The sequence below is a fragment of the Rhododendron vialii genome, chromosome 2a (assembly GCF_030253575.1).
Source record: "Rhododendron vialii isolate Sample 1 chromosome 2a, ASM3025357v1".
NCBI lineage: Eukaryota > Viridiplantae > Streptophyta > Magnoliopsida > Ericales > Ericaceae > Rhododendron > Rhododendron vialii.
In genome coordinates, this window is record NC_080558.1 from 46,138,541 (window position 1) to 46,162,162 (window position 23,622).

Below are 23,622 nucleotides of genomic sequence, written 5' to 3' on the forward strand. Positions count from 1 at the left end.
TTTTCCCTCGGCTTCAGTTGTCCAAAATTATGCTCCACAGTTCTTATCCTAGCTTTCCAGTTCTGGTCCAAATCTTCATAACTATCTGATCTTTAATGATGCATAGAAAAACTCAAGAAATCACAATAATAGAGGGAATAATAGATATAAAGGAAATCAGAATAACAGAAGAGGATTTCCCTCAACGATTTCAGCCAGGTGGCTTTGCACCTTGGATAACATGGGGTGTCAAATTTGTGAAGAAACAAATCATACGGCCTATGGTTGTTATCAAAGATGTAGAGTGTTGAACAAGTCGGTTCAGCTATCCACGTGCGTTGCCACGTTCGGATGACATCATATGTCAGGAGGTAATGAACGCCGCCCCTCGAGGATTACAGAGCTGCATTTGTCAATGTCAGTCATGTCACATCAAGCAGAGATGTCACTCCGGTTATCAGAGAAGACAACTTGCGTATCATCAGAAGCTTCTAGAATATTCCACAGCAGCGGTCTCCGAGTGTCATCCCAAGTGGGCACGTCACAGAATAAACAATGTCCTCCCCGAAGATCACCGCAAATGGAAAATGAATTGATGGAGCAGCCGCCACCGTAGGAGTCGATGGAGGAAATCTCTGGCGAGGTGAGAGGGCATGGCTCGAGGTGTCTCCGCTCATCGACGCCGTCAAAAACCAAGTGGCTCTCTGGTTCGATCGTGTCTCTGCTCGCCATTTTGACGACGATGATGATCTCCACTCGAGAGATTTGTTGGAATGCTTCAGTACGGCGCCGTTTTATTTTTTTCCAGTCTCTTCACATGGCTTCTCAGCAATAAATTGTAGATATATGAACTTTTATTTAATTTTTCAATGATCTGAATCGTTTACTTTGTAGAAACCATTAAATTCATCAAAAGTGCTACACACACAATCAACTTCTAGCCGTCTATTGATGTAATAAATGACCAGAATTCGCTCAAACTCTTTTCCATAAAAGTTAAACTTTTCCTTAAAAGAGTTTTTATAAAATTTGGACCGTCCAAATACATCTAGACGGTCAGAATTACGCACACAACCAACGCAACGGTTGTGCAAGTAGCATTTTTGTAAATTCATTAACCAAGTAAACATTCATGCTAATAAAATACCAATTGATATCTCATTGGAAAGAATTAGAAAGAATTTAGGCTTATATTTAGGAGTCTTGCCACATTGAATCACAGTATCACACCCTAAGCAACTCGTCAACGATACGCGAGGGTAGAAAATCAGATGAGCTTTAGGACGAGGCCGCTTTAATTATTCAGACAGCGATTTGAAGAACCGAAGCAAGGAGACTTAAATCGGCCGATTACGATATTGATAAGTAACGTTTTTTTGCCTTTCGATACGATATTGTTGCACCTGATATACATGTGGGAGGTAAAATAATTGCATTCGTATCGACTGGATCCAAGTACGTATTCGTCCGTTTCCGATTCTCGACAGTTACGAGTGATTTCAACACTCAAGTTTTTTTTTTCCTTAAAATGATTTTTATTAATTCACGATCGCGGCATTTGATTCTGGTTCCATGTCATTTGATTGGTAATCGAATAGTAACTACTCCATACTTTGCAATTACTAATCATGCAATGCCCACATTTTCATGTTGTGTATATTGTTGTACAAATTTTGGTTTTAGTAGACTTTCTCGGTCTTCAATGGAGCGTTATGGGATGCAGTGAAAATTTAGGGGTCAGTCAAGTAATTCCCGAAATCATCAGGGTTGAAGTTTGTGGCCAATTTGCATTTATCCTTTCCTGCACAGCCATAAGCAGAGAGAGAGAGAGAGAGAGAGAGAGGAGCAGAGGTGAGAGAGAGAGGTGGAGATGACTACAGCCGCCATTTCCTTTCTCTCAGTAGTAGTGACTCCAAACCAACTCTCTGTATCCCAACGCAGTTCCAGTGGCCAAGCACTCTGTTTCACCAAATCTTCTACACTCTTAAAACGCATCTCTCTTTCTTCTCTTTGTTCTTGCACTTCTTCTTCTTCCCCTTCAAATCCTGTCATAATAGAACAAGAGAGCCCTTCTCCTCCACCGGAATCCACAACCCCCGACGCGCTTCCTCCTACCGGGTAGTCTTCCGCCTTTTTCACCCAATTTTGCAACATTTTACTCACTTCATTCCATGCACTTGTGAAATTATTGTTAGCTTCATCTGCTTAATGCAATCATTGAGTTTTATTCAATTGGTCAATTTTACAAAACTCCGAGTCTAAATTGCACTCTAACTTAATAAAAACTCCAGACATTCAGATTTCTGCGCAATTCTACTGGAATGGTCACAATTTCAGCCCGGATTTTTAGCTGAATTTCATAAATATATCGTGGTGGATGGGCGTAATTATGTGGTTACTATGATTGGAGTGTTATCTAACCAAAAAATAGTTTCCTTTGAATGATACTATCCTCCGGTCATTGTTGTTCAAGTTGAATATCACAGACCCGTTTAAGATGCGATCCTTACCAGGGACACAAGGAAGTGCAAGGGTGGGGAGGCCCGGGCCTCCCCAACCTTGCTAGAATCACTACATATGTAGTATAAAATATACATTACATATTCAAAATGTACTATATCGGCTCCTCCAGACTTTAAAAAAATAAAATAAAAGAATAGAAAGTGGCTATTTTTCTGGAAGATCATTATTCCTTAGATTTCATGCTTGAATTTCTAAGTATGTGTAAGGAAAACCTAGAAATTTAACAACCTTGTGAATATGTGAAAGTTTAGGTTCTAAGTTGTAGCCTCCCCTCTAGGCTCTATACAAATCCTAGCTCCGTCCCTGATCCTGTCACTCTCCGAATATAAGTACCATTTCACTCTCTGGATATAAGTACCATTTCTAACTCAGTGCCTTGATTTGATGGAGTATATTAGATATATGCAGATGATAGGCTAAGCATTTTCCCTCTATGATGGGATCTTAAAGTTAACACAACGGGGATAATGGGAAGTTGATAGGCTTACTTGAAACTACCACTAAACTCATATGAATGGGCTAGTGGTGTATTATCACTCTTATTGATGTGACTAATGTGCCACTTCAAGTCTTTTGAATTAGGTAAAATAAATCTTACAGCTTGTAGATTCAACATAGCTGTAATAGCACTCTATTGTGGAAATATAGTCGTCCAATGTAATCAGTGATACTTACTCCTATTGGGTGCATGATGGAAGCGTAGTTTATCTTAGATGATTGGTTTCCTCGTTTTTTTTTTTTTCTTTCACTTCACTGATGCTATGGTTTTGATCATTGATGATCTTGTTGAGTAGAATGCTCCTTTTGTATGTTAAATTACTGTTGAAATTGGAGTACAGGGGTTGTGAGGCATGTGGGAGAGAAAAACTAGAGAGCGGATGTAATGGGGAGGGAAGGATTCAAGGCGGGATCGCAACAGTCCCAGGATTTGGTTGGTGGCCAATAAAAGCCTACAGGCCTTGTCCAGGATTTGTGGCATCTGGTGGCAGGTATCGAAGACGTGGGCAAAGCATGGATGAGGTTGTCTCTGGAAGTGGGGGGAGGAAAGAAGTTTCCATGGCGACTAGCGACGAGGCTAAATCAAGGTTTGGTTGGATTCCTATATGGCATGTTTAGGGAAATTGTTTCCCATGCTAGCACTTGTTATTTTGGAGTTTGTACCATGTTACTTGCATATTGTGGGAATGGTTATCCTTAACTGTTTGGGATAAGTTTAGTTGCTTTGTTCCACATGACCCAAGCAGATGCGGAGAATCTTGGGTCGAAATGTAATTGCATGCGAGATGTAGTGCGTTTTGAGCTGGAAATAGACAATTGCTCTCCCTTTTATTAGAGCGCTCACAACCCTAGCTTGCCAACTCGTACTCTCGGACACAATTGACACATTGCTGTGTGACTTCCATGTTGGAGGGGGTTGATCATGGTTAAATTGCGGGGGCGATACCAACAAAAAAGAGAGGACAATTTGCTTTATTCTCAAAGCCGTGCAATCTTGAATCGTTTGCCACAGATTATGCATCAAGAAAATGGGCTTTTAAGAACTTGAACTGGCAGAATACCTTTACCTAGCCTTTTAAATGACGGGGAAAAAAATTATCAGCCTTATGCTCAATGATTCAGTTTTGTAGCATACTGGTAGCTTTGATCTGATTCTTTTGGCAAGGAAAAAATCTTAGCCAAAGAGAAATCCGTCCAGTAGAGCAGTACTATCTCACCGTTCGACAGTGGCGCCTTCCTTGGCAACCGTCACTCTCTACAACAAATAACGTTTATTGTAATCTGATAATCTTTTTTCGCTGTTTTCTTTATCTGATATTCTTAGTCTCAGCAATGCTGCACATTCTTGCCAACATATCAGAGTTCGATCATTTGAATGAATCTACTCTATGTCCTTGTCTCTCTGTTTCGTGTTGTAAAATCGTTGTGTTGAAGGACTTAATGCTACATTCTTTATGCCTTGTTTTCTTTGCAGCAAAAAGAATCAAGGACCAAGGCAATTCAAGAAGTAACTTTTCACTGGAAGTTTTGTGGTTTCTCTCTTTGCCAATTGCTTTGCTGTTCTGTGGATTATACGTCACAGATATATGGCATTGGCTCGCCCTCGATTTTAGGTGGAATTGTAAATGTGATTCATTTCTCTACTTCCAATATAGCAACAACGATATCAAAGGTGCTTCGGTTGGCCTATGCTTAGGTGCATTTTTATTTTTTTTATCTACTGTACTTATACCCATACCTACTGATATCATCTCTTGGTAAGGATCAAGAACTACGGTGCATTTGCATTGTGAGCTGGATTTAAGACCACCCCTGCAGATATACGAGATACAACCGATGGAGAGAACCAGAGAGTTTACAAAACAAAGAGAGAAAAGCATTTGAAAGCAGGTTCACATTGTTTGGATCGAATGTAGGGCTGTCGTTAGGATTCAATTTACCATCCACGAATGCGTGTGACCAAACACATTGAACTCTTCGAATAAGAGTTAGGCGCACCTTAACATTTCTTGTGTTCGTGTATATTTCTAAACCCATATTCCAAACAAGTGCTTTATAGCTTGATCAAATGGAATTCCAAGAAATCGATCTAGAAAATGGAATTCCAAAAAGATCCAGATTTATTTTGTGTGTCAATGTGAGTGGGAAAATAGCTTACATACGGGTGCATTGTGTAACTCTACTTAAATAATCAGCTACTCTCCGGCCAATTATAAGGGACTAGACCGTCCTGTTTGCCTATTGTGAAAGCTCATTTTCAAACCACTTCAATGATTAAAATTATTTATTTTTTCAGAGCTGGTTGAGAACATTATACACGTTAAAAATTATGTTAGATAAAATACTATCAATTAATATATTTTTACAATACATCGTCTAGCAAAAAAGAAATAATTGAAACACCAAATCAAAACCCAATTTGAAACATAAATGCATTTCGAAAACATATCAAAAAGATATCCAATTAAATATTTTTTTGACTTGCTCGATATTTTTTTCTCATCAAGCAACGTGGTCATTATTCTCAAAGAGATTTAGAAGATGAATGATTCTAATTAAACCCAATTTGAAACATAAATGCATTTCGAAAACATATTAAAACGATATCCAATGAAATATTTTTTGACTTGCTCGATATTTTTTTCTCATCAAGCAACGTGGTCATTGTTCTCAAAGAGATCTAGAAGATGAATGATTCCAATTAATTAAATGCGTGCAGAAAGAAGCCACAATAAGCTCCCAACCATGGTGCAGAGAGAATATATATATATATATATATATATATATATATATATATATATATATTGAAATCTCTTAGTTTCGGTGTAAATGACGTGCTTTTTACTGAATTGAGAATAATTAAGGTATGCGTAAATTGACCCGAATAACGAGTAAGACATAACATAAACGGACCGACCCTTGGGCTATGTACGGGATCTTTGCCACTTCGCTTAACTGAACCGGAATCAACAAATTTCCCCAATTGGCAAGCCCTAGATTTCTGTCTCCGAGAAAATCATGGAACCAGAACTCCAGTCCAAAATCGAAGAAACAGTGCTGCAGATCCTCAAGTCTTCCAACATGGACGAGACCACCGAATACAAGATCCGGCAAGCCGCCTCCGAGCAGCTCGGCGTCGACCTCTCCCCGCCGGACCGGAAGCGGTTCGTCAGGACAGTCGTCGAGTCTTACCTCTCCGAACAGAAGCCCGAACCGGACGTGAACGAAGCTAGAAACGACGCCGTCGAAGGGGAGGAGGAGGAAGGAGAAGGTGACGATGATGATGATGGAGGACATGGGAAGAGGAAGAGAGGCGGCGGTGCTAAAGAGTACGATGATAACGGCGATCTCATCATTTGCAAGGTTCAGTTTAAAATGTTTTGATCTATTTTATTATGTACTTAATTTGATGTTTGTTTCAATTAAGTTGTAGATTTTCTGAGAGAGTTTAGGTGAGGGTTTGAACAGAATGTGAACCCTAAATTGTGCAAATGGTGTATTACGATCAGTACATGTGTAGAGATATCTATGAGTGATAGCATCTGCAGCCCTTACTTATATTCTTACTCAAGTAAATTTTGTTAAAAGCTTCATTTGGTACCGAAGACGCCAATGGGCAAGCTCAAATACGAGTAGAAGCTTCATTATGGCATGATTGTAAATTTGGGAGGAGAAAAATAGTCTTCCAAAGTTTGAGTCCAAGATATCTTAGCCTATTTTATTATTTAATTTGATGTTTCTGTTGATCAAAAAGTGGATTTTGTGAGAGAGTTTAGGTGAGGGTTTGAACATAATGTGATCCCTAAATTTTGCATTCGGTGGCTTAGAGCATCTATAAATGTTTGAGCAATTTTTTTCAAGCCAAAGCAATTTTTGTACTGAAGTTAGAAACATTACTTAGATTAGGGTTAGGAAGTCGTGTAGAGGTTGTTTCTATAGCTTTCTGAGACTGAGGCAGTGAAGCTATCTTGTTTATTTGTTTTATTGTAGCTGTCTGGGAGGAGAAGGGTGACAATTCAGGATTTCAAAGGGAAAACTTTGGTGTCTATCAGGGAGTTCTATAGTAAAGATGGCAAAGACCTTCCTTCTTCAAAAGGTAATAATGTTTCATTCAACTCGTTGCGGTGTGCTTCTTTGAGTTGTCGGGCTTGCTCTGTTGTTGTAAACTGTATTGGAAAAATTGTGGAGTGGTGAGCACATGCCGAGTTTTGTTTGTTATAGGGGATATGAGAAGTTTGAATTTGGGATTATGTTTCACCCTGCACAAGTTGGTTTCTGGAACCATTAGTACAGTAACATCTCAGATATCATTGCACTTCTATTCACTGTCTCTGAATTTGGTAAATTTTCTATTGTTGATCATCTGTGTGTGCATTTGTGCATTTTTTGAAATAATACGTGTGTGTGTGTGTGTGTGAGAGAGAGAGAGAGAGAGAGAGAGAGAGAGAGAGAGAGAGAGAGAGAGAGAGAGAGAGAGAGAGAGAGAGAGGTTCTATCTGATCAATCTTGATTGTAATGGGAAAGAAAATTTCTTGTGTTCTTTAAGACATCCAGCTTCCTCCTTTAAGTAAGGTGTAACCTTAAATTTGCCCCCAAGCTCTTAGTACCTACTGTCAGTGCGTTTGTTATTATCAATCCCCAATAATTTTTTACTCCAATTACTACTCACTAACATCAACATGGTGGAAGTAATCTCTGCTGTTCCCTTTCGTGTTTATTGAAAGTTGGTTGTTGAGAATCAACACTTTGGCCATGCTTTTTGGAACCACAATTGTTTTTTTGACTATCAATTTATGGTTAGCCCAAATAGTTACAAGATTGAGCATTGGTACTAAAGAGGAAGATAGGGGAAGATTTATGTAGGGAAAGTCTTAGCATGGCATCTAAAGGGAACGGAGGGAAGGGGTGGGGGAAAGGTGTGTGGTAGAAATTGGATTTGTTATCAGTTGTTACTGCATAGCATTGAAATATAATGGGAAGGGATGGAAATGATCAACTTTGAATGAAAGAGTCCATTTCAAATTGAGCTTTAGGGATTGAATTCTTAATTGTATTTGGCCATTAGTGGGTTAATTTTGTGATTTTCAGTAGCGGAAATGCAAAAAAGGGTGCGTATTTCTGCATATGTGACATTTGGGTGGTTCCTTTGCTATTTTAGCTCGTATAACTAGTTTTACTTGGGCATTGATGCTGGTATCAAGTAGTCTAGTTATCTAAGTTGTTTCCGCCATTTTACTGGTTTAGTATTTCAACTTTTATGCCATCTAGCTTGATATCTTAGCAGATAGGTTTATTGTACGCGTGTGCAAATTTTTGAGGAATTTTTTTTCACAAATGAGTTCTCAGTACTACTTGTCTTCAAAAACCTCAAAGGATATTTCCCAACTAGTTAGTTATTTTCTTCAACTTGAGTTCTAAGTTGTATGAATCTTTGATTTTTGAGTAGTAAGGATGTGTTATGCAAGTTGGTTGTTCTCCAGCTGTAATGTGTTTTACCTTTGGGAGTTGCCAGTGTAACGGTGTAACCTGTTGCAACCCCTGCGATATGGACATTCTTGCAGTTGCAGTATGCATTGTTTTTGTTTCTTAGAAACCGTTATATTTGTAACTGTTATTATTGACAAGGAAAAAAGGGATGATGATGAACAAGGGACTGCAACATCACTGGTCAAAAGTACGGAATACTAAAAAGGACTTCTAGAGTCCCTCTGAGTTAGTCTGCTAGTGTTGTATCGTTCTGTGAGCTGGATAAGTATGTTGTCATTTCGCATAGATTTTGTAAATACTAGTGCTTTTACATGTAGATCTTCACTATGTTTGCCTGTATCAGGAGAAGATGTCTTTTCCACACCCCCACACCCCCCCCCCCCCCCCCCCCCACTTTTTAGCATTTTAATGGAAGCTCGTTAGCGCCAGTTTCCCTTTATGCTTAAATCCGTTGTTCATTGTCATTTGTCCTGTTTATACCAAATGCTTGATTCCACCATTTTATCTCCAGGAATAAGCTTGACAACTGAGCAATGGTCATCCTTCAAGAAGAATGTACCTGCTATAGAGAAGGCCATAAGGAAGATGGAGTCAAGGTTGAATTGATCGTCCTGTTGATATCGAAAACCGTTGCAGGTTTTGTACTTGTTAATGGCAAAAAATTGTGGTGATAATCTTCCCAAGTCTTAGGAGTAGTAGTATGTCTTTCTACGGAGCCCTTTTTCGGGCTGATGTGGACCTTATGGTTGGTAAAACAATGCTCTTCAATTGTACAACTGGTTCATGGTTCTTGTGATCTCTTTTGTAACCATTGGGTTTGTTTTGCTTCCAGTTTCTGTGTAATCTTCTTCAAAAAATGTCTTCTTAATTGGGGATAAATCTAAGTCTTGCGGATGTTACTTCGAATATAGGAAACCAGATTTTCCGTTTGACCCAAAAAAAAAAAAAAAGGAAACCAGGAAACCTACAATTCACTTGAAGGAGGACATGTATGGTCCACTAGATGTCGTTTTCTTTTTTCCCAGGTAATGGACAGGGATCTCCCGGATTAGGATTTAATAGACCAATGACCGAATACCAAGTTATCAGCAATGTTTTGAAAGTAGTTAGGCGCTAGTCAGGCGGTTAGCCACCTTTGAGCGATTAATTGAATTGACAGCCACCTTTGAGCGATTAATTGAATTAATCAATGATTAATCAGTGCATATTAAATAGTAATTGATAATTAATCATTAATCGAAACTAATCGGATTGGTCTAATTAGCAATTAATCATTAGTCAGAGCTAATTGGATGGGTCTTGCTAGCGATTAATTACCAATTAATTTCTTATTTTAGAACACTAACTTATCAGATAATGCTAGACATCAATTTGCCAAAGAGTTGGTGGGTCCCCAAATCAGTACTTTTGGGACAGTGTCATGTGGTGCTTAACGCCTCTCCACCACAAACACATTGATTTGAGTTCAATAAACTTAATCTTGGATGAGCTTGGCGGCACTGAATCATTTTTCAATCCATACTACCACAGCTAGCAGACCGTCTCTCACTTTGAGCTGGGGAGAGAATGGCTCAAAAGGAAGAAAGTTTTTAAACTACTACACAAAAACCTGATTATTAATATTACCCTGATATAGACATTCATTGATAAATAGGGTTCAGAAGCCCATCCAATCTACCTAATATACCAAACATCCCTACAAACCAAATTTTATGCACCCTTAGCAGCCGGAATCATCGATATATTCATTTCACGACGACGTAAGCCACAATAACGGTTATATCATCTGCTTTGCCACCAAGACGGTCTTTTCCGGCCATCACTGCAGCCTGCGTAAAAGGAGTAGGAGCAAGGCTATCGACTGAGTTATTATAAGCATGTTCTGCTATGGCCCAAGCAGCCTGCTCGGGTTCTGAACTACTTTCAGTTATCATCTTGACAATATGACAAATGTCTTCTGAAAACATGTTGTCCAACAGCCCATCCGTGCCCATGACAATCACGTCCCCTGGTACTACGGGGGTCCTGTACAACTGTGCTACATTCGGGCGATCTGATGATGTCTTGTTTCCTAGCTGATATGGGCAGTTGAATCTGCGTTGCTGAATGTTTGATTTGAAAACTTCTTTGCCCTCTCTAATCACCATAAATCCACTGTCTCCAACATTTGCAACGACCACATGCTGTAAAAATAAGCAAATAACAATTCAGCTAGAGGCATGGCATAAAGTACATTACGGTTCCCACTCTCTCGCAAAACTAGTTCGCTCCACAAATCAGCTTTGTATGCGCCCGCACCTGTTTCTGTAAGTTGGACTGGCAAAGTGGGGATATTGAATGGGCTGCACTCTGCCTTTCCTGTTTATTTACCCCTCATATCACCTTAAAGGCTCAAACTCGCCCCAATCCCAAACTAAAGTGGAGAGCAGACCCATTTTAAAAAAAGTGGAGAGCTGCGCAATAGTACTATTAAAATAAAACCACTACCATGTAAAGTCAAACAGGACCCATCCAATAACTTACCTCACAACTGTAGCCATATCACAAATCCCAAACAATAAAAAATCCATAGCCGAAAATTTTAATTTGAACAAGTGGGCAAGACTAATATTATATGAAGTACGGATAAAACCCTCTTTCCCTATAATGTCAACTATAAGACCATTGCAGGTTTAATACATAGCAACAAAGCCAGGCCCCTGGGGCTGATTAAAGGCTTTTTACCTTAAAGGGTTACAAATGCCTTTGTGAATCCCGTAACAAGGCTCATACACCCAAACTCGCTTCATACCTTAACGAGTTACAAATGCCTTCTCGAATCCTGAAACAGAGACAGGATAGATAATCCGGGTACCCCACTGCATTGTCTATCCTAGTTGTAAGCATAACTAGATATCCAAATTGAAATGCAAGAAGAAAAAGGAAATAAAGAAGGAAAAGACACTGACATTGTTTTTGAGGGTAAGTATGCAAGCTGTTGAGGATCCTTCAACATTGGTGTTTCTGTAGGCTTCATCCAAAACACATCTGGGATCAACCTCACTCTTTTCTACATTCTCAATTGCCTTGACGCAATTGGCCATAAGGCCCCGAGCGTACTGTCCTGCATCAACTCCGGATTTACTCCACCCACCAACACCATCTGCAACCCCAACTGTTTGTTTTTCTGCACAGATGAAGTGGGCATCATCCCCTTGGGGCTTTGACTCCTTCGCCTTTGATATGTAGAAAGCTCCACATACCATCTTCAACCCTCTTTCCCTTGAACTTAGTCAAAGCAAAGAAAGTAAACATAAGTTGATATTTTGATAATCGTAACCTCAATGGGATAAGATACTGTATTACGTTCTACACATAAGTAGGTTTCGTTTGGAACAGCTTTAACAGCCCCTTCGGATTGAGGGGTTTGATAGAAAAAAGAAAGGATTAGTGTTTCTTGCCAAATCACTTATTTGGATCGAGTAATTAGGTGAGAGAAGTACAAAAATGATATCTTTTGATTGGCTAGTTCTCCTTTCTCACAAAATCTCACGAAAAATGTCTAGGTATGCAAAAGGCTCACTTTTCTTATCACACCATTTCTCACAATCCATAGGGCCGTAAAAGTTTTGACTTTTTTTTTAGCAGTGCTACAAACACAAAGACACAGATGTGTTAAGACCCGTCTGATGCACGTCATTCTCACATGGGGAACCAACACAAATCGAACGGCTGCAAACCTAGATGTTTCTGAATCTGCGAAGAACACACCTGCCCAGAGTATCTTTCTATTAATTTTGGTTCCGCGTTCTCGAAGGCACATAAACAAAACCCCAAAATCCCAAAACCTATAAAAGATACGAACTTTTCAGTATTGAACTGTGTCGGACCTACACAAAACGATGCATGTGGGACCAACACTAATCGAAATCAGTATCCAAAGTATTGTCCCTATTTTTTTTTAAATTTTTTTTCCCTTTACTCGCAGGCACATAAACCAAACCCAAAATTGCAAACCCTAGAAAGTTCGAAGTTTTTTTATTTTTCAGCATGGATCAAACCCAGATTAATACCCAAATCAAAATCACGTACGTAGAAGTGAAACAGGACGAATCAATTCGATCAAACTAGAAACAAATTCGTAAACAGACGTGAAGAATGTACATCATACCCGTTGGAAAAAACACGCTCAGTGAAATTCATGGTGAAATCTCGTCTAGTTACAGTGGCAGGGCTTTGAATTTGAGATCAAGCGAATTGCGAAGAACACAATGAGAGGAGAAGAACCCTAACATTGGCGAGAGCCGTAGAGGATTTTGAGATAGAAATGTAGCTTCAGCGATTTCTATTTACGTATGATTCCGATGATAAGTGTTTAAGGAAACGAGTCCTAGTTTTCTTAGGAAACGTACATGTTTTGGGAAAGAGATGGATATGGATTCCCACTGTGTGTAGGACTGTATAGAGTTATGGGAGTTTTAATCACTCAGCAATGCACACCACCTCGCAGTCCAACACCTGTTAATAATGAGAATTTTTGCATGCATATGAGTTCTTTTTACGATCATTCTATCTCCGCTCCTAATTACACACTCACACTCATAATAGGGGTGGAGTCTACGCATACTACACACTTAGTGTGTATGGAACCCACCCCTATTGTGAGTGTGTACAGGGCCGGTCCTAACATTTGTGAGGCCTAAAGCGAAATAAAAATTGAGGCCCTAGATTTATGAAAAGGAAAAAAAAATCAAGCTAGGGGGCTAATACAAGATAAAGGATTATACAAGGTATTTTAAGTTCTATAATTTAACTAAAAATAATATTAAAAAATTATACCATAAAAAATGAATTAAGCATAACGAGCACTGCTCATGTTACGAATTTTTTTTTCCTAACTAATCATGTAATTAATTTTACTCTCGTTAGAAGACTAGTTTTAGCAATATAAAGTTATTTATTCTTAACCTTTTATATCATAATTTTTTGAATTATTTTGGTTTATTTATTATCAACAGTGATTTACTCGTTTAGTTCATATTAAAAATATAATTAAAAAAATGAGAAGAAATAAAATAAAATAAAAAACTATCCAAACATTTATGGTGTGCTTTTATGAACATTGGGCTTAGAGTCTACTACCGCTAAAACAACCTAATTTTTTATGCAAGTGGTGCAAAAGTTATATTTTATCTATCATAGTTCCACCCTAAAAAATAAGGCAGAATTTCAAATGGCAAAATGGGTCAGAACAACAAGGCAAAAAATTAGCCTTCCTAGGTATCGAAGATGGGACCCCTAGATCAAATGTTCAAGCCCGCACCACTAGGCAAAAAAATTAGCCTTCCTAGGTATCGAAAATGGGACCCCTAGATAAAATGTTCAAGCACGCACCACTTGACCAATGATTGATATTGTGTGTACATGAGAAGCAAAATATATATAATTTATGTACATATCTTTTAGGGAAAATGAGGCTCTAGTTTTTGCTTAAATTTATGGGCTTAAAGCGATCGCACCTTGGGCTTTAACCCAGGGCCGGTCTTGGGTGTGTAGGGTGTTGTGTAAATGAATGTGAAGTTAGAATTTTCGATTTTTCTTTTTTATAACCGTATGTCCACATTATCTGGGTTAGTTTGTTCACGCATTTTGATGAATTCCGGAGTCATGAAGTTAATGACCGAGCAATACTCTAATGACTCAAAGGTTTCACATGTTTGGTCTTCGTGAGAATGGAACACACATCATGGAAGAGTATTTATTACTTTATCATAACCAGGTGATGACGTGAATTTCATATAGAGCCCAATTAATGATCGAGGTCATTCAATTTGTTTAAGCCACAAATTCATGGGTTCCTGCAAAAAAAAAAAAAAAAAAACCTGATTTGTAAATTCATGAGAACTTGATCGATTCATTCAATTCTGTCTTATCAAGTTTTTTCCGATATTCGAATGAGCTTGTTTTTTTATTTATTAAAATCATGTGTTTACTTGAATTGAACGACTCTAAATCTCTGATCATTTGTGTGAGACCTTAAAATGAATCCTGTACAATTCGGTGTACATAATTCGGGAGTCTGTAAGAGTTTGATCAATTCATACATTATGTGGAGGGTGGGTGAGACCCACTTTAGGGTTTCATATGAATGATCCGAGCTGTTCATTTCTTTTAAAATAGTTTTCGAAGAGTCCTATTAAAAAATGAACTCAATATATAGTGTTGATAAGGTTCTTTATGATTAATCATTTTTTTGACCTCTATAAGGGCCAAAAATCGATGGAGATGTCACACTCGATGATAACCAAGGGCACATAATACAACCAAATAAAATGAAATGACCGAAATTTGAATTAATAAGAATTAAGGTTTACCGATATAAGATTAAGTTGATTTTGTAAGGAGTTCTTTGAAAAATAAGTTGAAAAAAAAATGAAGGGTTCGGATCATTTATGGTTACAGCACAACATCCGTAGTCATTTGTTTGGCGAGATGACACTATTCATTATACGCAAATGACAATGGTATTGACTAGTGGCGGCTCCAAGAATTTGTAATAAGGTATTCGTAAATTACCTTTACTCTACTAGCTGGTGTGTTGACCAATAATATATGTGCAAAACCTCGTATATTAGTATAAATAGTGTGGATAAAAAAACCTAACATCTATTCTAAAACAATTAACTACGAGGCAAAATGAGAACTTAAAAATATACACTATATTATTAAACAAAAATTTAAACTTTTTTTAAGTTGTCGTATTGCATAGTAGACAATATTGAGACTGACCTTTTCGAAAATATGTTGTTCGTTTGGATGACATGATAAGATTTTTTATTGTAGCCTTAAAGTCGAAGGAATATCATCCAAGTTAACGGAATTTTGTGCAATGTAGTTGAATTTTTTTACAACTTTGTCCGTAATTCTACAAGCTAACTAGACAAAAAAATAATAAAGTAGTTATTGCCACGAATGCAAAATTAACACAATTATACCATTGACAAAGGAGATGGACAGAGAATGCAGAGCATAATACATATATAAACCACTAGATTCTTCATTTTCTCTTTATTTTTTTACTACTATAATTTTTTTTCCATTAGAATTGCGAGTTTTGTTTGAGGTAATGTGTTAGGTGTTCAAGTATGAATTGCATGCCTAGATTGATGGGCTGTAATTGGATTGTAATTGAGTGTTCCAATTAGTTGTTTGGTATTCAATTGTTTTTGGGTTAGATGTTCAAGAGTATTAAAGTTGAGTGTTCATTGATATTTAAGTTGAGTGTTCAAAACAAGACTAGCATAAAAATTTTATATGTATTCTAAGGAAAAAAAATTTAAGGTGTTCAAGTCACCATGGATTGGTCCATGTACAGGCGCCTCTTGTATTTGACATAATGGCATTCCTGGGTATGAATACTCTTGTGCAAAAGTTATTCTTTCAGATTTAATAGAAACCGTCGGGTGAGTGCATGATCAGGAAAAGTAGATACAGTACAAAATAATACAAAACTAATTTAGTTTTAAAAATTGACAGCCTTTATGAGAAGAGAGACATTTATTCAGGACTCCGTACAATCTCGGCTGTCCATTTCAGCAATCAATGATTGAGAAATGCTTTTTAATTTTGACCGAAATTTCAATTTGAAGCATTCAAAACACTCTTGGATGCGCACGATTGAGCTCCGCAAACTCACCCGTAAAAAAAAAAAAAAAATTCTCTTAGGAAATAGTTTTGCACCTGCCGCTGAATTAAAGTAGCAGTGAATTTTAGACTAATTTGAAGAAAACTGTCTGGGCACCCGTACCAAGACAATGGTTTGTTAGATTAGATTTTCTATTGATTAGAATAGATAGTTTTTTTTTTTTTTTTGGGCAGAATGAAAAAAGAGAATGGATAGTTCACATGATCAATTTTAAAGGTCCCTACAAAAAAAAAATCACCGGATTCGTAAATTGATAAGAACATGATCGATCCATACAAGCTGATTATTTATTAAAATCACGTTTTACTTGAATTGAATGATTCTAAATTTCTGATTATTTGTGTGAGACTTGGAAATGGATCCCTTACAATCCGGTGTACAAACCAAAGAACGACGACTCCCAACGAAAGCCCAACAAAACGAGGAAAACAATCTTTCAAACGGAGGCATAAAGCTAGAAAAAGAAAAAAAGAAACAACCAGATAATAACCGGTAACAAGCCATCCGGTTAGAAAGTGCACATTACACAATACGTTTTTCACATTATTACTGGAAAATCCTGTTGTGGGAACAACTAGTGTTGTGCAGTAGAAGTGAAGAGCTAAACCCAAGCATTGAGGAACCCAAATCAAACTCAACAAGATAGTTCTCCAACTGGTGCCCTCCCAGGACCACCGAGGTCCTTGGCGCTGCCCCTCCATCCACAAGCCCTAAACACAAAGCACCTGTCTTCACTCTCACCATCAAATTAGCTCCGTAAATCCTCCAATAAACACCCTTTTGGAAAACCAGATCGATAACCGGCACATCTGGTCCCGTACTTGAAGTACCAATGGTCTTCGAGTCGAAGCATGCTCCGAATGGTGAAACCGATGCCACCCGTGTGATCTTCTTCAATGCGGCCATTTTGACAAACTTGTTGACAACTGATCGGTAGATGGAGTTCTGGAGAACCGTATGTGGGGCTACGGTACTTAGCTTCGTCCCGCCGTTACCCTGTTTGTCAATGGCTAGCAAGGAGGCATTGAACGAGCCGAGACGAATACCACTCACTCTGATAAATTTCACATCGACGAAATACTCGTCGGACGGATCGCCTTCTGAGTACAATGGGGCGGTGCTTACCGGGTTAATAAGGAGCGGAGTGGTGGCAAGTGACTTGGATAGGTCTTTTGTGTAAGGAAGCATGTAGTAGGGTCCACCGCCGATGAATATGTCCCCTGATCCCGTCATAGATGACGGGAGACAGAGAGCGAATTTCTTGGGATGGGGCAACTTAAATGCCGATGCGATTTTGGTAGTTAAGGAAATTGGGGACCTGGCCAAGCCGACCATTCCTATAGTGCCAAATGCTAGGCCTCTTAATTGGGCTGACGCGCCGCACGAAAAAGGGAAATCGGGCACCGTGTTGCTGGAAATCGCGCTCTGCCCATCCGTCGAATACACTTCCATGACATCCTCGCCTAGGCCTGCGGCGTAAAGCAAGTTCTTGATTGGGTTATAGGCGTCAGAACCACAAGTGTCGTTGGTGCACCCCGGCCTAGGCGGACCCGGCAGGGTGCAATCCATGCATCCGATCCCTTTAGCGGCCTCGCATTTGCGGGACCCACAAGAGATCGGACGATAGGACGTGGAGTTGTATTTATCACAATCGATCCACGTGCGCTGGCCGCCGAGGTCGATAACTACACTGACCTCGTTCCGGATCACGTTCAACGTGCTGGGATCGCGATCGCCGAGTTCAAGGGTGGTGTAGTATTGGTGAGAGTGAGAGGTGGTGTTTGTCCTCACGGGGAGGTGTATTGCGGTGCTCCCCTTGGGTTGGAGTGCTATTTGTGCGGCTGATGAGTGAGAGAGGAGGTAGAAGAAGATGGAAAGGGAAGAGAGAAAGAGATACTGGAGTGAAGAAGAAGCCATTGAAGACTATCTGCAAGTAATTGTCCATTAGGTACTTTAAATAAGTTCAAACTCGGCAGTGGCGCATTTGTTTACTTTGAGGATAATGTTTTGTAAAATGACACCATGCACTGTCCGAAAATGGCAATGATCGTATTGGCATAATGGCATTCATGATGGGTATGAATACTCTACGGTGTTACGTAATTAGTGTGAAGACCGATCAGTTTTTTTTGACCCTAGTCCAGACCACCATGAGATTGGTGTCCGGACCGCCACAAATAGATTTGACGAATTTGAAATTTCTACGAATCTAGTCTAGAGTGAAGTTGGTATGGACACCACGAATAGATTTGACGAATTTGAAATTTCTACGAATCTAGTCCAGAGTGAAGTTGGTATGGACAAACAGGCATGCAGAATTTTGTGAGGAGCATGTTTTGTAGGATTTTTTGATGTGCTAGTTTGCTTAGACTATAAAAGAAAATTTAGAGTTGCTTCCTATTGTAATGTTGTTCATCTTTTCATCATAGTGAAATCAGCCAATACACCGTGGAGTACGATTAGGCAAATTACTTAAGTCAAAATCATGTATATCGCCTTTCGATTGCTTGTTTCTGTTGTTTGTGGGTTTGTTCTTTTTACCGTAACAATTGGTATCATTTGTCACGTGTTTAATTAACTTTGTGTAAAGAAAGACAAGATTTTAATTACATTTATAGAAAGGTAAAGTGCAAAAGTTATTCTTTCGATATGGAAAAAGGTAATCGTTAGAAAAAATGTCGGGAACAGTAGATATATAAAACAATCCGAAAGTTTTGCACCTGACGCTCAATTAACGTAACAGTACTGAATTTTAAACAATTCTTTTTTGAAAGGGAAAGAAATTCATTGTACCACTAAATACAACTGTTAAAAGGACATATTAAACACAGGAAAACACATAATACATCTAAATTAAATAAATGATACGAGTACAGCGATAAATGAATATTAGACAATCCGATAGTATATTTATGTGCTTTAGATAAGGGCATATCCTCTCGATAGTGTCGCATTTAAAATTTGAAGAAAAATGTCTGGGCACCCATACCGAGACAATGTTTCGTTAAATTAAATTATCTCTTGATTAGAATTGGGTTTTGTTTTTTCGAAAGGATAACCAGTACCATTAGTAATAATTATCGAAAAAACAAACAAAGAGAACATCCATCCTTTAATAAAGGCGTGAACAACAGTAACGGCAGATAAACTTTTCAAGTAGAAACACATGTCCTTCAAAACCCTTACAAGCCAAGCAATAAATTGCACTATTACTAATACGCCTACAAACCTAAACTCACACACACACAAAAATAACACGCCAACCCACCATTAAAAAACACCCACAAAGGCGAAGAAGAGTCCCTGCAAAGGGGAGGAAACATTTCACAAGGGAGATCACAACGAACCATTGCTAAAGATAAGAAGAATGAATGGAAAATTAGAGAGATGAAACCTCCGGCCACCGTCAATGTCGCCGGAACTCGTCGCCTAGGATCGAGCAACTTATTTGCTGGAAAAGACCAAGCCACCCTTGCTTCATCTGGTCCCAGATCGGCCCAACCCGCGTAAGTTGTCGAGGAGAGGGGGTGGGCCGGATGGAGGTTTGGGGAGGAGGAGGATGGGGTGATGGAAGAAAAAGAGAAAAACTCCCAAATTTAGGATCAAAAGACGGAAAATACCCACGAGAGGAGAAATTCCCCTCCCCAGGAGTCTCTAATGTTTTTTTTTTTCACTTGAACTCCTCAGAGTCTATAGTGTATTATATCTGAACAAGAGTACTCTCTAACGTTTGCTTAAGCACGTTTAAGGATAATTTGTAGACTTTACGGTACCATACCTACTCCATCATCGCCATAGGAACCAATTGTAATTCGTAGACACACATAGATATTATTAGGGCTGCAAGCAAATCGAGTTGTTCGAAAGCAGTTCGAGACTCAGTTTTATTAAAGGCTTGGGTCAGCTCAATTCGTACCGTAAACAAGTCGATCTCAAACAATTTTTTTGCATCGAGCTAGCCCAAACTTGAACCGAACTGAACGCCAGTAGAGCTCGAGCATAAAAATTTTCAAACGAACCAAGCTCAAACTCTCTAGTGCGCTTCAATACCAGCCCAAAAAATTGTTTTCAAGCCCTTAATAATATTCGTCTTCAAGCTTTTTTAAAATGGGTTTGATGGAAGCTTTTAACACATGGGGTGTTGAACCAACTCATCATGAAGATGCTCCAATGAGTACATATATAATCCTAGAAATTCCTGAGTTGAGGACTACCAAAACCACGAAAAATTATTCATTGATGTGAAGGCACCACCACGTGGTGTCCCAGAGTTCTTCTCAACTACAAAATTTTATGAGACCCGAGACTAAGTGTGTAGATACTAGTGTAATGTGTGATTTGAAGAGGCTTGGGGCACTGTCATGTGGTGCTACAAGGGCACTGAATAATCTCTCGAAAACCACACGTGCCGTTTTGTGTCCACATCATGAACTTTGTGTCATACTTAAATATTTACTCAAATATGCTACAAGTAGTTAGGTTGGAGTATTACAAAGAATTTTGTAAATTTAATGAATTGGATTCTCTCCCGTTTCTTAATTGGATTCTAATTTACTGAGAGACTCTTACCTGTGAGTGGGAGGAGAGTGGAATCCAACCCAACCATGTTACCTATGAGTGGTCTAATGCCAAAAAGTATAGTAACACGTACAACTTTGGTAATCCAAAGTAATAGGACTCACTAATTAGAAGATTATAATTTAAGGTAGATGTAACACAGGAAAATGTAGAATTACCAACCTTGGTATTGGCGGCGTTTTATCCAAAATGCCACCATAGTATATAAGTACGTTTTACGAGTGCTTTTGGAGATCTGCTTTTTAGGTGTTTTTTTAAGTGTCCTTTGAACTGCCCCGTCATCTAATATTTAATTTAGATGGCTGATCAAGTGGAGTTCAAAACGCGGTCAAAAGAGTCATTGACTTGGGTGGCCAACTCAACTCACGTGGTTCGATTGCAATATTTACAAGTCCACAGGCCATTGCCTAATGCCGGCCTGACCACTGTGGGTCTTGGGAATGCAAAGCGGACGCATGGGTTGCAACGGGTCCACAAACACCACAAGTGGTTCGTATCAATGATTTACTGTTCATGGACGGACAAGCTTTTTACCAACGGAATCACCGAGTGGGAATGCATAGCGTGATTTCCAGCAACAAGGCGCCCGATTTTCCTTTCTCATGTGCCGATTCGTCCCTATTCAAAGGCCTAGCTTTTGGCTGCTTAGGGATGGATGGTACGCTTGGCTGGGTCTCCAACTTGGTTACCCAGTACTATCATCATTACAACGGCATCAATTCGTTCAGTAATATTTGGAGACATATTCATTGGACCTTACTACATGCTTCCATACACCAAAGATCTGTCAAAGTCACTGAGTACTGCTCCGGCTTACTCAGAAGTAATCCATCCGAATATCTAATCCGATGAGTATTTCGCGTCAATGTAAAGTGGATGGTATTAGGCTTCACTCATTGAACACCTCCTTGCTACCCACAGACAACATGATCAGGGTATCGGTGGCCCGAACCTTAGTAATGTAACGCAATATACGCTTCTCCACAGCACCTTTATCTGACTCTTCTTGTCAATAGGTTTGTCGAAACAGCCACATTGTAGAAGATCAAAAGATCGGCGTCTGTGGCGCCATTTGGAGCCTGCTTCAACTCAAATACCATTGTTAATGCTAATATGTACGGGACCGCACTTGTGCCGATTATCTATCTTGTTTTACAGAAGGGTGTTTATTGGAGGGTTTACGGTGCCTTAATTCGATGGTTAGAGTTAAGAAGGGTATTGTATGCTTAGGTTTTGTGCATGAAGGGTCAAAGCCAGGGACCTCAATGGTCTTAGGGTCTTCTGAAATCAAAAGCTAGCTAGCAAATTCACGATGGGAAAAGAGTAGAGATCAAGCAAAATACCCAAATTCCAATCGATCCATAAAAAGGCCAAAAAAAAAAAAAGGACCATTTAAACCTTACTTTCAATCAACATTATACTTACTAGATACAAGGGAAATGTATCACATAAGAGTACAACATTTTGAAACTGTTCTTGTTTCCAAATTCGATCATCCCATTGAGGTTGAAATTTCATGCTGCCAAATTGAGCTCATTGGCAAACTTCCCCTTTCTCGGACTGCCGATGCAAAAGTCCGGCGACCCTTCTCTGCTCCGATGATCGCCGTTCCCCTTGAATAAATTCGCAACCATCGGCTTCCAATTTCCTCCCCACTGCCCCCAACTAATCATCTTCCCCCTCCTTGGCGCAGCCGAATCACTAGCTGAACTCGCTGCCAGTCTCATCTGCTCAATCAACGCCTCCATGTTAACCTCCTTCGACAAGATCTCCTCCAACTGCTTCGTATCGATCACCAGCTTCACCCTCCACACGCCCTTCTGCGGCGGTGGCAGCACCTCCACCGCCGCAGAAGTGGACATCCTTATCGGCTCTGCTTCACAAGCAGAGTCCACATTTTTCTTACCCATTCTGCCGTTTTCCACAAGAGGGAGGAGGTAGTAAAACTGGCCGCCGCGAAGCAGTTCGTGATCATTCAATGCCGAAGACATGCGACTCTTCTGATAAATCCCGTGTCCTGGGTAGTCGTTGAGGACTTCTTTGACGGACTTAGGACCTTCGAATTCGACGATATTGCCGGAATCCGTCATGACCCGGATAGAGTACTTGAGGCCTTCAGCCTCGGCAATGCCTTTCAGAGAACAGTTCCCCATTGTAAGAATTTCTAGAACGTGTAAGGTTATTTGGTTGATGATATGCATGTGGTTGATGGGTTTTATATATATATGTCCAAGAATCTGAATAATACTCCGTATTCAAAGGGTCACGGATTTAGAGGGGGAAGAAGACAAGCTGGGGGGGAGGTGGTATAGGGAGAAGACATTTTGTGTCCTGTTTTTTTTTTTGAAAATTTGAAAGTTGTGTCGTTAGATTAGACCGTTGGTTTGCGTCAATTAAGCACAATTTGTTTTTATCCAAGGCAAATGAATAGAATAGAAGGACGGTGATGTAAGGTTTTAGTATTTTTTATATTTTTTATAAGTCGGACCGGTTCATTGAATCGACTGATTCGGAGACTAGTTCGATCTGATTATTAGTGGGAGGCCTACTTAAAGTTGGAATAAAATTCCTAACCCAACACGAGAATTGGAAGTATGTTTGTGAGAGTCGAATTTCAAATCAAAGACTTCTTGGTCTGTAGTAGTGTTTCTAGACTTAGGCACTGTTCGGCTAAAAAAGCCATTGGTTTTTCCTCCAAAAATAAGCCAAACAAACCCATATAAAAACAAAAATAAGCCAATAAGCCACTTTTTTCGTCTTTATTCAAAAAATATTGGATTTCGATCAAAATTTTATAGTTTTTAGATTCCTCTTATCATGAAGATGCAATAATTCCCAAAAAACATAAGGATAAGCCAAGTGATACGAAAAAA

General features: G+C 39.2%; 5 protein-coding genes across 7 annotated transcripts; 2 read left to right on the forward strand and 3 right to left on the reverse strand.

The window, feature by feature from the left end:
- Positions 1–1,773: 1,773 nt before the first annotated feature.
- Positions 1,774–4,804, forward strand: LOC131317928 (uncharacterized). The gene is made up of 3 exons (XM_058347630.1): positions 1,774–2,097; positions 3,342–3,587; positions 4,475–4,804. Exons 1-3 carry the CDS (start codon positions 1,850–1,852, stop codon positions 4,509–4,511), a joined length of 531 nt encoding a protein of 176 aa, XP_058203613.1. The 5' UTR covers positions 1,774–1,849; the 3' UTR covers positions 4,512–4,804.
- Positions 4,805–5,894: 1,090 nt separating this feature from the next.
- Positions 5,895–9,366, forward strand: LOC131317929 (RNA polymerase II transcriptional coactivator KELP). The gene is made up of 3 exons (XM_058347631.1): positions 5,895–6,363; positions 6,991–7,096; positions 8,999–9,366. The coding sequence occupies exons 1-3, from the start codon at positions 6,019–6,021 to the stop codon at positions 9,091–9,093; spliced, it is 546 nt and encodes a 181-aa protein (XP_058203614.1). The 5' UTR covers positions 5,895–6,018; the 3' UTR covers positions 9,094–9,366.
- Positions 9,367–10,085: 719 nt separating this feature from the next.
- On the reverse strand, positions 10,086–12,992 carry LOC131317930 (probable protein phosphatase 2C 55). 3 transcript variants are annotated; one of them, XM_058347634.1, is made up of 4 exons: positions 12,638–12,911; positions 12,050–12,237; positions 11,436–11,754; positions 10,086–10,670 (listed from the first exon to the last, which is right to left on the reverse strand). In XM_058347634.1, the coding sequence occupies exons 3-4, from the start codon at positions 11,730–11,732 to the stop codon at positions 10,233–10,235; spliced, it is 735 nt and encodes a 244-aa protein (XP_058203617.1). In that variant the 5' UTR covers positions 11,733–11,754; positions 12,050–12,237; positions 12,638–12,911; the 3' UTR covers positions 10,086–10,232. The 3 variants fall into 3 exon arrangements, with proteins under 3 accessions (XP_058203617.1, XP_058203615.1, XP_058203616.1); XM_058347632.1 differs by lacking the exon at positions 12,050–12,237 and having other exon boundaries at positions 12,638–12,992; XM_058347633.1 differs by having other exon boundaries at positions 12,050–12,954.
- Positions 12,993–16,442: 3,450 nt separating this feature from the next.
- On the reverse strand, positions 16,443–18,137 carry LOC131317931 (probable aspartic proteinase GIP2). The gene has a single exon (XM_058347635.1). The coding sequence runs from the start codon at positions 18,086–18,088 to the stop codon at positions 16,718–16,720; it is 1,371 nt and encodes a 456-aa protein (XP_058203618.1). The 5' UTR covers positions 18,089–18,137; the 3' UTR covers positions 16,443–16,717.
- A 3,957-nt stretch (positions 18,138–22,094) lies between these two features.
- Positions 22,095–23,074, reverse strand: LOC131317932 (uncharacterized). The gene has a single exon (XM_058347636.1). The coding sequence runs from the start codon at positions 22,948–22,950 to the stop codon at positions 22,264–22,266; it is 687 nt and encodes a 228-aa protein (XP_058203619.1). The 5' UTR covers positions 22,951–23,074; the 3' UTR covers positions 22,095–22,263.
- Positions 23,075–23,622: the final 548 nt, after the last annotated feature.